The sequence below is a fragment of the Dromiciops gliroides genome, chromosome 5, assembly GCF_019393635.1.
Source record: "Dromiciops gliroides isolate mDroGli1 chromosome 5, mDroGli1.pri, whole genome shotgun sequence".
Classification (NCBI taxonomy): Eukaryota; Metazoa; Chordata; class Mammalia; order Microbiotheria; family Microbiotheriidae; genus Dromiciops; species Dromiciops gliroides.
In genome coordinates, this window is record NC_057865.1 from 295,855,546 (window position 1) to 295,870,204 (window position 14,659).

The 14,659-nt window shown below is 52.0% G+C and overlaps 2 protein-coding genes across 5 annotated transcripts; both read left to right on the forward strand.

Moving 5' to 3' along the window:
- The first annotated feature begins 2,303 nt into the window (after positions 1-2,303).
- Positions 2,304-10,847, forward strand: LOC122729073 (cyclin-G1-like). The gene is given in 4 exon segments (XM_043967734.1): positions 2,304-2,789; positions 2,938-3,066; positions 10,247-10,436; positions 10,606-10,847. Coding segments are annotated over 4 exon segments (1,047 nt in total).
- Positions 10,848-10,890: 43 nt separating this feature from the next.
- CHKB (choline kinase beta) lies at positions 10,891-14,422 on the forward strand. Of its 4 annotated transcripts, none has more exons than XM_043964994.1 (11): positions 10,891-11,164; positions 11,348-11,456; positions 11,794-11,907; positions 12,193-12,326; positions 12,404-12,466; positions 12,736-12,794; positions 12,881-12,956; positions 13,046-13,154; positions 13,564-13,667; positions 13,780-13,861; positions 14,003-14,422. In XM_043964994.1, exons 1-11 carry the CDS (start codon positions 10,974-10,976, stop codon positions 14,111-14,113), a joined length of 1,152 nt encoding a protein of 383 aa, XP_043820929.1. In that variant the 5' UTR covers positions 10,891-10,973; the 3' UTR covers positions 14,114-14,422. The 4 variants fall into 4 exon arrangements, with proteins under 4 accessions (XP_043820929.1, XP_043820928.1, XP_043820926.1 ...); XM_043964993.1 differs by having other exon boundaries at positions 10,892-11,164; positions 12,404-12,499; positions 14,007-14,422; XM_043964991.1 differs by having other exon boundaries at positions 10,894-11,164; positions 12,404-12,499.
- The last annotated feature ends 237 nt before the right edge of the window (positions 14,423-14,659 follow it).

Consider the following 14,659-nt stretch of genomic DNA (forward strand, 5'->3'; position numbering starts at 1 on the left):
AGCATTTGATGGTTTGTAAAGTACTTTGACCATCACACCAGAGGGGAGGGGTAGGGTGCTAATGTTATCATCTTCATGTTACAGAGAGTGAAGTGACTTGTCTAGGGTAACTCAGCTAGCATCTTAGGTAGGATTTGAACCTGGGTGTTTCCTGATTTCAACTGTTTCTATTGTGCCCCTCAGCATCTCAGGACACTGAGGCCAGCTTACCACAAATAGAGTGATAAGAGCTGGGCTTTCTGTGTGCCCCTCAGATTTCTCTTCTTTCAGGTCCCCACCCTGCTCAGTGATTGGGTTGTGTGTTAACTACAGTAATTGTGAAAGCACTGGGATCCTTTGGGACCTGCTTTGGAAATGCAGAGTGGCCACTCGGGAGACTCTAGCAACTCTGTGATCTCCCTGGCCTGGATCCTCCCACCAGTGTCCCCAAGACAAATCATTCCATTTGGCACATGCCCATGGCCCTCCTTAGAGCTTTCATGGAGGTACTAGAGGCCTCTCTCCAGCCCCGACCAGCACACCAGGACATACAGCATGGGCCGTCCATCAGCCATCCCTCACCTGACCCCATGTTTCACCCTCTCAGCTTGAACACAGCCTAAGTGGTGTCACTCACAGCTCCCGCCCCACTTTTTGAGAGCTGGGAAAAGGCAAGCCACCATGCCCCTCTCCAGCGTCCTCTAGGACATCCACGACCATGCTCCTTTGGGAGACTTTGGGGACCCATGATTCACATCCACACAGTGTCATGGAGACAGTACCGGTGTCAAAAAGATACTGCACATGATATCAGTCATTTTCCATGTGTTGGCTGGACTTGCTGTACTGTTTCTTTTCCTCTTTTTTAACTCTTTTTCTGCATAGGATGGCCCTCTGGGAGGAAGTATATAATGAAAAATGTAAGCAACTGTAAGAACAAGATAGAAATAGGAACTGGACCTGTAATTTCATTAATATCTGAGACAGAGAAAGACGAGAGAGAGAGAGAGAGAGAGAGAGAGAGAGAGAGAGAGAGAGAGAGAGAGAGAGAGAGAGAGAGAGGGGAAGAAGAGAAGGAGGAGGAGGAGGAGCAGAGCCAGAAGAGAGGGAGCAGGCACTGATATGGGAGAAGTTAGGGAGAGCATTTGGTGACCATCCCTCTACATTCAGCTTCATGATGGTGTGGGAAGTGAATGCTGCCCCTCCAGATTTGGGATGGGGGATATACTCAGAAGTCATTTATAGAGTAGAGGAGGGGTCACTTGTTCCCTAGTAAACCTAAGAATGTAGGACCTTAAGAAGAACAGATATAACTAAATTCCATTCAGTCAATATGCCTTAATCTTTTATTTTATTTTTTTAATTTTTGTAGGGCAATGAGGGTTAAGTGACTTGCCCAGGGTCACACAGCTAGTTAAGTGTCAAGTATCTGAGGCTGGATTTGAACTTGGGTACTCCTGAATCCAAAGCCAGTGCTTTATCCACTGCACCACCTAGCTGCCTTAATCTACAATATGAGTATATCATCCATTTGGGATCAATTGAAGCTGGAAAAAAGATTAGGATATTAATGGGAATATAAACAAATGATTCAAATGAGTGATGATTCTCATGCCCTAGGCATAGTATTTGGGAAGGTGCTAGGAGACTGGGTGCTGAGAGAAACCCCACACAGTCTGATTCAATGGAGGTCACACAGGGGTTTGCCTAAAAGGAGGGTCCTGGAGCAGCTTGAGGTCAAAGCACCACCTGATGGCTTACACAGAGACTGTGCTCTGAATAGTCCTACCCCAAGACAGAGTTCACAGGCACTACCTGTGTGCCCACCTGCCTTTCCAACTCTAGTGCCAAGGGGAGAGAAGAAATGTGTTCTTACAATAAGATCATGGGCTTTAGAGCAGGAAAGGACCTTGGAGAACACCGAAGCCAACCTTTTCATTTTACAGATGAGGCCTGGAAAGGGAAGTAACCTACCCAAGGTTATACAGGTAGGTAGTAAAGCAGCATAACTGGTGCCCTTTGACTTGTTGCTCTTCTTGAGAAGAGCAGGCTCCAGATCTGAAGAGTGCAGGGAGGGTGGGCTCCAGGCTGTGAGAACCAGCAGCCCTTGTAGAAGGCTAATACCAGTCGTTCTCAGCTCGCTGGAGCCGCTGTCCCAGAAACCTCCTCCATCATCTCCCTGCCCCCGGGCCCCTCTCCTCTCCCCCATCTAGTTCCTGTGTCGTCAGGGATGTTTGGATTAATTTTTCAGGGTGAGGAGAGGACAGGCCCTGGGGTGGGGGGGAGGCTTGCTACAGAGGAAGAGCCACTGTGAGGAGTTCAAGATGATAGAGGAACTGGTAACAACTGAAGCTCAGAAACTGCTGCAGCAGCTGAATGTTCTGTTGGAACAGGAGTCCAGATGTCAGCCAAAGGTCTGTGGCTTGAGACTAATTGAATCTGCTCATGATACTGGCCTTTGGATGACTGCAAGACTGAGAGACTTTGAAGTGAAAGACCTTCTTAGCCTAACTCAGTCCTTTGGTTTTAACACAGAGACTTTCTCTCTAGCTGGGAATTTACTGGACAGATTTCTATCCAAAATGAAGGTACAGCCCAAACATCTTGGATGTGTGGGATTAAGTTGCTTCTATCTGGCTGTGAAATTGACAAAAGAAGAGAGAAATATCCCATTAGCTACTGATTTGATCTGAATAAGTCAATATAAATTCAGAGTTTCTGACCTGATGAGAATGGAAAAGATTGTATTGGAGAAGGTGTGTTGGAAAGTCAAAGCCACTACTGCCTTTCAGGGTTTTTTTGGTTTTTTTGTTTTGTTTTGTTTTGTTTTTGGTGAGGCAATTGGGGTTAAGTGACTTGCCCAGGGTCACACAGCTAGTAAGTGTTAAGTGTCTGAGGCCAGATTTGAACTCAGGTCCTCCTGACTCCAGGTCCAGTGCTCTATCCACTGCCTTTCAGTTTCTACAGCTCTATTATTCACTCATTATTCATTTCATTATTCATGAAAACTTACCATTTGAAAGGAGAAAGAACCTGAGTTTTGAAAGATTGGAAGCTCAGCTTAAGGCATGCCACTGTAGAATGATATTTTCTTTTTCTTTTTTTTTTTTATGGGGCAATGGGGTTAAGTGACTTGCCCAGGGTCACACAGCCAGTAAGTGTCAAGTGTCTGAGGCCGGATTTGAACTCAGGAACTCCTGAATCCAGGGCCGGTACTTTATCCACTGTGCCACCTAGCCGCCCCAGAATGATATTTTCTAAAGAAGGCTAATACCACCAGTCAAAACTGAGGCTGAGCAGACTAGGCACCATGAATATGAGCTGATGATATTCCTCAATGTCCCAGGAATCACCCTTCAGCCAGTGGAATGGCACCCATGCTCCCCTTCTCCACCTTGGCTGGCTCCCTTGTGCTGGAAGGGAGGGGTGGGGGTGACCATACCCATAACCATGTTATTACTACTTTTTACTGTTAGGGTACTAGGGGAACCTTAGTTTGGGAGGGATATACTCATACTTCTTACCATTGTGACTCCCAAGCTCCAAGTGATATGTTTCCCATTTCCACAAAATCAGTCATAATGATGCCATTGACTCTTTTTATTTATTTATTTTTATTTTTTGCAGGGCAGTGAGGGTTGTGACTTGCTCAGGGTCAGAGAGCTAGTAAGGATCAAGTGTCTGAGGCTGGATTTGAACTCAGGTCCTCCTGAATCCAAGGCCGGTGTTTTATCCACTGTGCCACCTAGCTGCCCACCATTGGCTTTTTTTTGGTGAGGCAATTGGGGTGAAGTGACTTGCCCAAGGTCACACAGCTAGTAAGTGTTAAGTGTCTGAGGCTGGCTTTGAACTCAGGTCCTCCTGACTCCAGGGCCAGTGCTCTATCCACTTCACCACCTAGCTGCCCCCCACCATTGACTCTTAACCATGAAACATTTACTAAATGATGAAACAAAAATCAAGAATAATTTATACAATTTGCTCAGAAAAATCAGGAATAATCATAATGTTTACTCAATAGATGGCAAAGACAGGAATGATAAGAATATAACAGTACATCCATAAACTAATACAAGCAGTTAACCTTGGGGAAGAGTGGGCATATTTAAAGAAAGTCAGTAGCAGTCAGGCATATGATTTGGGAAACCCGTTGCCCAGAGAAACTCAAGGGCCTAAAAAGCAGGCTTTGATTTCTTTGGTCTCTTTAAGGAACATTCTGTACCACATGACTCCTGCTCAGCAAAACTACTCTGCTAGTCTTGGACTACTGAAGCAGGGTGTGGTTCATTTACCACACAGCTACACTTGGCAGGGTGCTGAAAAAGTGTTGTGTTCTTTTAGCAAAAATAAATGAGCTTAGGGGCAGCTAGATGGCGCAGTGGATAGAGCACCGGCCCTGGAGTCAGGAGTACCTGAGTTCAAATCCGGCCTCAGACACTTAACACTTACTAGCTGTGTGACCCTGGGCAAGTCACTTAACCCCAATTGCCTCACTTAAAAAACAAAAAACAAAAATAAATGAGCTTAGCTCCCAGAAAAGCATATACAAACCTGTCTTTCCCCTTCTGCTTCTCCCTCTCTTCAGCTGTAGAGAGAAGTAATGGGCAAGTCAGGCACTCCCAGAGAGGTTTCCCCTCTCTGAAGACATAGATAGCATTAGAAGGCAGTAACCCTCCACTTTCTCTCTACAGTTCTGCTTGGTTCGAACTTCATGGAACATGATACTCTCACACAGGGTACCCCTGGTGCTTCCCCTTTCCAGCTTCCTCTTGTGTATTTTCTTCCCCCATTGGATTGTAAAGACAGGATCTGTCTTTCTTTTGTATATCCCAGGTGTTTAATACAGTGCTTGGGGGCAGCTAGGTGGTGAAATAGATAAAGCACTAGCTCTGGATTCAGGAGGACCTGAGTTCAAATCTGACCTCAGACACTTGACACTAGCTGTGTGACCCTGGGCAAGTCACTTAACTCTCATTGCCCCACACCACCCCCCAAAAAATACAGTGCTTAACACTTAGTAGGCACTTAATGTTTATGGAATTGAATTGCATAAGCCCAGACAGCTCTTCAAAAAACATATGATTTTGCTTTCCTCCAATCAGCTTCCAGCTACCATCTTTTTCAATTCAACAGTTCCCTGCCTCAACTACAAAGCTTCTTTATGCTGTGTCTTATAAGAATGTTTCCTGGTACCTTTCTATGTTTTCTCTCCCCAGCTTCTGACTCTTGCTCCTCAACTTCTCTTACTTCCTCTGCTACATTCTAGAGCACCTTCTATCTTCTAATACCTCAAACAGAGACTCCTTTTCTTTTGTGATTTATCTTTGTCATGATGAAAACTTAAAAAAAAAAACACCACCAAACAAACAACCAGCAGCATTTTTCTTTCAGGTATGACCTTAAAAGTCCTTATAGAATCATCCCGTATCCCCTAAGCAGTTATTTGATTTCTAATTTGTCAGCCATATCCTTCAAACTCTGGAAGAAATTCTATGTAAAGGAGCTGGTGGACCATAATGCATTGCAGACATCTTTCCCTCCATTGGCCCTCTCCTTTCACACAGATCCTCTCAGTACATTCATCAAAGGAGTGATTTTCTCTTGGGTTCCCAGAACAGTCTATGCCTTTATTCAAACACTTTTATCTGAGAGTCTGTGTTTCTTTCTCAATTAAACTGATCCACGTTCTACCTATAAATGTCCTTCTTTCTGCCCCTATAAGCAACCAAAATGTCCACATAACAATGGATCCGTACTTACACACACACACACACACACACACACACACACACGTTAACTGACTCTAGCATACATATATAAACATGGATGTCTGCATGTGAGCCTGTGCTTACAGTCATGTGATTTCTGCACATACTACAGGGCTCTTTAGCTGTGTCTATAGAGATGTGTGAGATATTTTTAAGTTCAACTTTGTCCCCCAACCCCCGTCCCCCCACTCTGGAACTGTTGCTGGTTCTGCCCTTTGGAGACAGGCTAATCCCTCCTTGTTAAGGCCATTCAAGTATTTTAAGACAACTATCCTATACCCAGCTCTGGGTCTTCTCTTGTCCGGTTCTTTCAACTGATCCTCATATATCCTGATTCTTATTAACAACATCATTTCTCTTATTACTGTTCAGTTGTGTTCAATACTCTGTGACCCCATCTGAGATTTTCTTGGCAAAGATACAGGAATGGTTTGCCATTTCCTTTTCCAGCTCTTTTTACAGATGAAGAAACTGAAGCAAATAGGGTGAAGTGACTTGCCCTGGGTCACACAGCTGGTAAGTGTCTGAGGCAGGATTTGAACTCGGGAAGAGGCATCTTCCTGACTCCAGGCCTAGAGCTCTAGCTTTGCTGGAATACAGGGGTACCCTGGAGGTCTAGCAACCTCATTAAAAAGAGTCAAGGAAGTCATTCTGGCCTGGTCTGTTCTTGATAAACAAACATTTGTTCTCAGTGATCACTGATGCCCCTTCTGAATCCTCACACACTATCCCTTTAACTGTATGATCGTTCTCAATGATGTTGGGTTTGTGTACTGCTCAGAGGCCTAGGTAGGTGTGTCCATAATAAGTTTGTAATGTAAGGCTACAGTTCTAGGGAGGGATGGGGTGGGGTGGGAGAGATCCAGAATTGAGAGCTATCAGCCTACAAGTGATCAATGAACCTCTCGTGGAGTGGATGGGATGCTAAAGAGAAAGAAAAGATGATGTAAGATGGAGTCTGAGGGGATGCCCACCCTTGTTGGGACTAGGAAGAGGTGGGAAAGAAAGAGAAGGCATCTGAGAAGGGACTTGTAGCTTTGGTCAGACAGGTAGGAGGACAGCTGGGAGAGAACCTTGTCATGGAAACCAAAGGAAAGGGTGGTAAGCAGCGATGACTACTGGAGTAACATCAAGGAAGACAAGGACTAGGTGAGAGCTGCTGAATCATAAAGCAGACTTGTTAAGAAATGTCTGAGCAAACCCCGTGAGACAGGGAGCTTGGTGACATCCTGGTAGGGACTGGGCCAAAGTGTGGGCATCAGCAGGAGAAAAGAGCCCATGTATGCATGGAAGAAGCCATTTTAAATATCATACAGTTTGTCTGCAGCCGCTTCAAAGATGTCTGCTAGAAGAAACCCAGGGCAAGGGGATGAGGCCGCTGCAAGGTCAGTATGTTGAATCCATTGTCTAAAAATGGTAACAGAGGTGAGGAGGAGCCAGAAGCCAGGAGAGGGAGGCTTCCTGAGAAAGCTCCGACCTCCAGGCAGCTACATTCCAGGAATGTTTCAGATAAAAGGTCCACAGATCAGGATCTTCATAGGTGGGGGCACAGTGGGGCAAAGGAGAGATTAGACAAAGGTCTGTGGGGACTTTGCGGGAAGGGGAGGAGTCTTTGAGCTGTACTTTCAGGTAGATTTCCTTCCTCGATAATATACTATTCTTGAAAAAATCACCCAGGGCCCAGGCAAACTGGGTGGCCCAAGGAAAAAGTCGGGTTTGGGGGGAGGAGCAGAGGCTGGGCCACACAGAGAAGCCCCTTGCAGGTTAGGCTGGCCCCACACCTCTAGGGGCTGCTGCCACCTACCCAGGGGCCATCATTCCCTTCTCATGGATGGAGGAGAGATGGCTTAGACTGGGGCCTACGGTTGTCCCGCAGGCTGAGGACCCACTCACAAAATCTGTGTCCTTGGTGGCCGGGTCCATCTAGACTACTCTCTGGCACCTCCGAACGGCTGCTTTGGCAGCGACAGAGGGAATGCCTTTCTCAATTTAACAAGGTCTTCTACCGTTGGATTCAACCAACCCTAGACTCAGAAATCACTTGGGTATTGTACAAGCAGGAAATTCTTTTCCAGGATGTGAGGCTAAGATATCATCCCAGATAGGAGAGGAGAGTTAGCAGTCCAGCCGACACCTCCCCACCAACTACTCCAACAAGGCCCTAGACAGAGCACCAGTGATGATTGGGAAACAGAAAGAGGAACCACCGTGGAGCACCTTTCCATAATCACCCAAGCAAGTGGCCAAGGTCGAAACTCTGGGAGAGAAGTAATTAGAATCATGGACACATCTAACCCAGAACAGTGCCAGGCTAGCACTGGCACTGACCCACAGAGAGCATCTCAGCCTCGGTCCCTTCTTGGGTGCAGAACAGAGCCTCAATGCTGCCCCTCTCCTTAGTGGCTGTGCTGTTTCTCTGACCCAAGAGCCTTCTCTTGATTCAAGAGCGCCAGATGCAAGGAAGTCACTCCAGACCTGCAGAGCCTTCCAGGCTCTTCTGTTTGGTCACAGAAGGTAGGCAGAGGACCGAGGGGTTGGTATTTGGAAAGAGGCTGGCTAAGGCTCAAGGCAGAGAAAACTAATGATAACAGCGGTCTGAAAGCAGAAGAGGCTTCCTCAAGAGGTGGCACCTTGAGACCTGCTTCTCTGGGCATCTCCAAGCACAGGTTAGATAGCCACTGGTCAGAGGTGTAGGCCAGGGATCTCTTGGAGATGCCCTGGAGGTGTTGGGCAGGAGAGCTCCATGACTGACTTAGGGAGCTTACAGGGTGGGTCACCTTTGTTGGGGACTTTGTCTCCTCTGGAGGCATGGAGAAGACTGGAGGACATACCCAGGAAACCCCAGTGAAAATGAATGTCTCAAGGGCAGCTATGTGGCCCAGTGGATAGAGCACCAGCCCTGGATTCAGGAGGACATGAGTTCAATTCCAGCCTCAGACACTTGACACTTACTGTGTGACCCATGGCAAGTCACTTAACCCTCATTGCCCCCCCCCCAAAAAAAAGAATATCTTCAATCTCTCATCTGGAGATGGGTTGATTAGTTAGAATACTGTGGGCTGTAGCCATGCCTGTGAGTTGAACCTACAAAAAGAGGGGTTAGTTGCCAAATAACTGGTACACAGTAAGGTGATCAATAAATGTTGATTGATATTTTTTGGAGAGATATGGAGAGAGCTAAGAGAAGATTTTAGGCTCAGGTAGTCAAAGTTCATGCCTGATACAGGCAACCCCCCCCACAAAGTGAGCCCCCATTCCCCTCTCCCTCAGTCCTATAGAGATAGAACCAGTCTTGACCAGCTTTTTAGGGAGAAAAGAGTCGAGCGCAAGGAGAAGGGAAGAAGCATTATTATGCACTTACTCTCTACATTTACATGTAGCTACATACTTTACAAATATCCCATTTGAGATGTTACCTCTGGCATCTGGAGAAGCATCAAGAGATGGAGGCCTCCCTTGCAACACTAACTTCCTTTTCCCTCCCAAGGGAATCTGGGGCACAGAGAAGTTCTATGGGTGGCCCTGGGGAGAAAATGGGACAGACTCGGGGGGGACAGTGCCCCAATTCTCTCTAGGTTACCATGAGGCCTTTGTTGTGTTTTCTGCAGGGGGCTGCGGGGAGGGGGGTTAAGAATGCCATGTACCTGACTGGCCTTGTGCCCAGGAAGAAACTTGCATGGGAACATCTATGAAAACCTTGACCCAATTGATAGGAGATTTCCCAAAGAAAATGCTGGAAAAGCAGTCAAAGAGATACGAAGGGGAGGGGAAGAGGAAAATGTATGAAGTGGTCACCCCCCCACCCCCCACTGAACCCAGGCAGGATGAGGCCAGGCTGGTGCGCCATGGAGGCTTTCTCCGTCAGTAAGATGGTCCACTTTGGAGATATGCAAAAGTACCCACAGTCTGCTGGGCAGACTTATTTCCTTCCACTCCTCCTCTGTACTCTCAACTCCAGACAAACTGGCATGAAATGTTCAGGACAGTTCATCTGCCCCCTCCCGGCTTTGCACCAGCTGTCTGTGGCCCAGGCCTGTAATGCTCTCTCCAGACTTGCAAACCCCAGCTCAAGGGTCTCATCCTACAAGAAGCCTTCCAACATCTCCTTGGTGATTCATGATCCCCTCTACTGCCCCCCAACATTAGAGCAGCAGATGGGGCACTGGTTAGAGAACAGGGCCTGGAGTCAGGAAGGCCAGAATCCAAATCCAGCCTCAGACGCTTACTAGCTGTGTGACCCTGGGCATGTTACTTAACCCTGTCTCCATTTCCTCATCTGTCAAGTGAACTGGAGAAGGAAATCGCAAATTACTCCAATGTTTGCCAAGAAAATCCCAAATGGGGCCGTGCAGAGCCAGACGCCACTGAGTAACAACTGCCTCCCATGACTTTGCACGGATTTAGGGTGAATTCCATCATTTATTGATTTGAGTTCGGGCTGTGTCCCTAGTGGAATGTAAATGCTCGGAGGGCCGGGGCCCTCTCTTTCTGAGCCCCAGGCCCGTGCCTCTTGTGGGGCTGATGAGACTAGAACAGAAATGAATTGGCGACTCCCCCCCCCAAAACGCCCACCGCTCGGGGCCAGCCTCGCTGGGATATCGAGTCTGCGGGAGCCAGAGGGAACACCAACATCCAGAGGGACGGGGGCGCAGGGGGCTAGCGGCGTAGCTGCGTGGGACTCGGGCACGAGTGGGTGGGTCTCCGACTGGTCTGTTCATAAAGGAGGGCCGCCCCTTCCACCCGGAGGCAGCCTTCCTTGAGGCTGCCGTGCCCATTTCACAGAGAAAGACCGGAGAGTAAGTGACAAAGGCAGGGCCGGCTACCCCCACACGCACACCCCACTCCCCCCGCCCCGCAGCTTCTCTGCCCCGGGGAAGCATCATCGCGCGGCGCCGGAATGGCGGGGCCACAGGCAGGGAGCCAGCAGCAGGGGTGGGAAGACGTCTCGTGGGGCCGGCACGGGTCCTCGCGGACGCGGGAGGACACAGAGCGGCTTTAACGGACAGGGCCAAGGGCGCTGGGCGGCCGTGCGGCGGGAGGGGGGGGGAGAGGAGCGGAGCCGCCCGAAGGCGCGGCCGGCGCAGGACCCACAGTCACTGACCGAGAAGCCGGGGGCGGGGCAGAAGGGGCGGGGCCTAGCTGGCGGCGGGGCCTATCAGGAGACGGCTCCGAAGGGAGCCGAGCCTGAGCGGACAGAGCCGAGCGCGGCCGAGCGAGGTGCGGACCATGGCGGAGACAGGAGGCGGGGCCCGGAGCCGGGCCGACTTGTCCGTGGGGCTTATGTGGTTCAGGTTGGACCGGCGCAGGTCTTCGATATCCCGAGAGGGTGAGCAGCGCGCCTGGCAGTGGTGCCGGGAGTTCCTGGGCGGTGCCTGGCGCCAAGTGCAGGCCGAGCAGCTGCAAGTGAGCCCAGTAAGGTGAGCGGGGTGGGGGGGGGGTGGAGGGAAGGGAGGGGGAGGAGCCTCGCTGGGGGCGGTGCCTCGGGGGTCAGCAGGGGGTCAGAAGATGGGACCGCAGGGGAGGAACGGGCTTTCTGTAGCTCCCCCTAGGGGCGGGGCCCGGAGCCCCGTCCAACCCATCCTCCCTGTCCGTGTCCACAGCGGGGGGCTCAGTAACCTGCTCTTCAGATGCGCCCTCCCGGAGAATATGCCCCTAGTCGGGGACGAGCCCCGGGAAGTGCTACTGAGGCTCTATGGGGCCATCCTGCAGGTGGGCGGGGCCTGCGTCCGGTGGGCGGGGCCTGGAGGGGAAGGGAAGTTGCCCTCTTGGGCGAGCATCCTGGAAGTGGGCGGGGCTTGAGGGGAAGGGCGGGCCGTAGGCCACGATGGCCAGAGCTTGGGGGAGGAGCTGGCCTTGGGGCAGCCATCCTGGAGATGGGCGGGGCCGGAGGGGAGGGGCCATGTGTCTGATGGGCGGGGCCTGGAGGGGAGGAGGAGCTGGCCTGGAGCGGCCATCCTGGAGGTTGGGAGGGGCATGATTCCCCAGGCACGTGGCGTGGCTGCTCGAAGGGAGTGGGCCTCTATCTCCTGCGTTCGCCCTCCCCCAGGGAGTGGACTCCCTAGTCCTGGAAAGTGTCATGTTTGCCATCCTGGCTGAACGTCGTCTGGGACCTCGGCTTTACGGGGTCTTCCCTGAAGGGAGGCTGGAGCAATACATCCCGGTACGGAGCCCCGCCCCCCCGACCTAACCCCGCCCCCGCCCCCCGCAGTCCGAGTCCCTTCACTGAACGAGCATTTACTAAGCCCCTGCTAGGGAAGAGGGACGCCAGGAGATAGGGCCTGCCCGAAAGGAGCTCCCAGTCCTCCGGAGCCCTGGCCTCCTGCTAATAAACCCGAGCTCCCCCGCCTCTGACTTCCTCCGGGCCGTGACCGCCACGATCCCCATCCCCAACCCCCTTCCCGGCCCCTGGCCCGGCTGCCACCCGCTGATAGGGCACTGGGCGCAGAGCCGGCCGCTGCGGACGCAGGAGCTGCAGGACCCGCGGACGTCTGCCGAGATCGCTGTCAAAATGGCCCGGTTCCACCTCATGGAGATGCCCTTCAACAAGGAACCTAAGTGGCTGTTTGGGACCATGGAGCGGTGAGAGCAGACCCTGGGGCAAGGGAGGCAAGGTGAAAGGCAGCCCTGAGCCGCCTCCTTCCTTCTTTTGGGCACAGATACATGAAGCAGATCCGGGATCTGACTCCTTCCCATTCGACCAAAAGTAGTCTGATCCAGAGGTACCACCTGGAGGAAGAGATGGACAAGCTGCGGTGGGCACTGGGACCATGTGGGACAGAGAAAGGCCTCCGTCGCCCTCCACCCGGGCTTTCCCCAGGCTGCACCACCCCCTCCCGGCATCCCCATCCCCATCCCCCAAGCCAGAGAAGCCCTGGGAGGGAGGGAGAAGACTCAGTTTGAGAGAGGGAGGGAATTCTGCCCCCCAACTGTCCCCCTCCCACCTCACCCCAAGTGAAGGCCTGCTGTCCCCCCTGCTCCCCCCTTGCAGGCAACTTCTGGATTCCACAACCTCCCCGGTGGTATTCTGTCACAACGACATCCAAGAAGGTACAGGGCATTGTGGGAGGGGGGCAGAGGGAGGTCCTGGGCCTGTCCCCCAGCTCACCAGCTCAGCTCCCTTCCCCTGCCCCCAGGGAACATTCTGCTGCTTTCAGACAAGGAGCCTACTCTTATGCTCATCGATTTTGAGTACAGCAGCTACAATTACAGGTGGGTGGAGGCCCCCAAGGCTCTTCCCCCCTCCCTAGACTCCCCTGCCCCTCCCACTGTACCCCCTACTTTGCGCTTTCTCCCCACAGGGGGTTCGACATCGGTAACCACTTCTGTGAGTGGATTTATGACTATAGCCACAGGGAGTCGCCCTTCTTCCTGATGAAGCCTGAGAACTACCCAAGCCGGGAGCAGCAGGTGGGGGGGGGGCAGGGCCATTCATCTTGGGCCCTTTGGCCTGGAGAGGGGTTGAGGGGGAGTTTGTCTTTGCTTCCTGGCTGCCTGGGACGTTTTTATTTGGGGGGAGCCTGTGGGGAGCTGCCAGGTCAGGCACTGAGCTCCTGCAGCCTCAAGGCATCCCTACAGAGAGCTGGCTGAAGTGACTGGGCCAGGGTCACACAGCCTGAGCAGCCCTTTTCAAAGGTAGGACTTGAGTCCAAATCTTCCCATCTTGGAGGCTGGCTCTTACTGTGCCCTGCACATAGTAGGCCCTTCACAAATGCTTTTTGGGTTGGATTGGACTGGCCTGGACCCATAGAGACCAGGGACATGAGTTGGCATTGGGCCCTTCCAAAGTCCTCTGATTCATGGGTCCTCCCCATTGTAGCTCCATTTCATCCGAAATTACCTGTCAGTGATCCAGGGGGATGAGCCTCCCTCCCCAGAAGAACAGACTGAATTGGAAGAGAACATGCTGGTGGAGGCGAACAGGTGAGGAGAGTCAGAGGCCAAGGCCTGGGCTCTGTGCCCCCATGGAAGGCAGGAGGGGCCTCGGCTGTCCAGTTCCCCAGCAACACCAGGTGTCTTCTGTGCCCACTCCCAGGTTTGCTCTGGCATCCCATTTCTTCTGGGGACTCTGGTCCATCCTCCAGAATATCATGTCGACCATCGAGTTTGGCTACTTGGTAAGCGCCTGCCTAGAGGGTGCAGTGTCAGCGCCCCCGCTGGGGGTCCACAGTTGGGGCTGGGCTGGAGGCTGCGCCCTCTGGTCGGGGTGTCAGGTGGGGAGCTGCCCCGACAAAGGAATCTTCTCCCTGGTGTCTTAGGTAGGCTTTCCTTCCCAGGAATACGCAGAATCACGATTCCAAATCTACTTCAGTCAGAAGGAGAAGTGGAACTCTGGGGTGACCCCTCCGACCAGTCCTCCTCCTCCCTGATTCACCCCTGTACTGGATACTGGAGTCCAAAGGACAGGCTGGAGGTGGGGTGGGACATGGAGGCCTAGGGGGGGAATCAGAGGCCAGAGCTGTCCCCCATGGTGAGAATGGACCAAAACCAGAAGGATCGACTGACCCAGGGCCAGTGGGAAACCTCAGCTCCACCCCCCCACCCCTGGGCTGACTTCTGATGCCCAGGAGGCAGGACACTCATAGGAGCCTGCCCAGCCAGGGCATCCACTTCTGTACCCTCTCTATCTTCAGACCAATAAAGACTACCTGCTGCTGGCTCTGCCCAGCTGGGCCTCATCTCCTTTTTTGAGCGTTCCAAATGCTGGGTTAATTTGGACGGGACTCTGGACCGCTCAGGGCCTGGAGCCCCAGCCGGTAGTGCCTGGAAGCCTGGGCACCCCCTTAATTAAGGCTGCCAGGCAGAGAGGCCTGCTGGGCTGGGGGCCCTTCCCCCTTAGAGTCCTAAGAACCCTAGTGCCCTCCTCAGACCTGCCAAGGGGAGGGGCCCCACGCTTCGACCTTTCCCCCAGATTG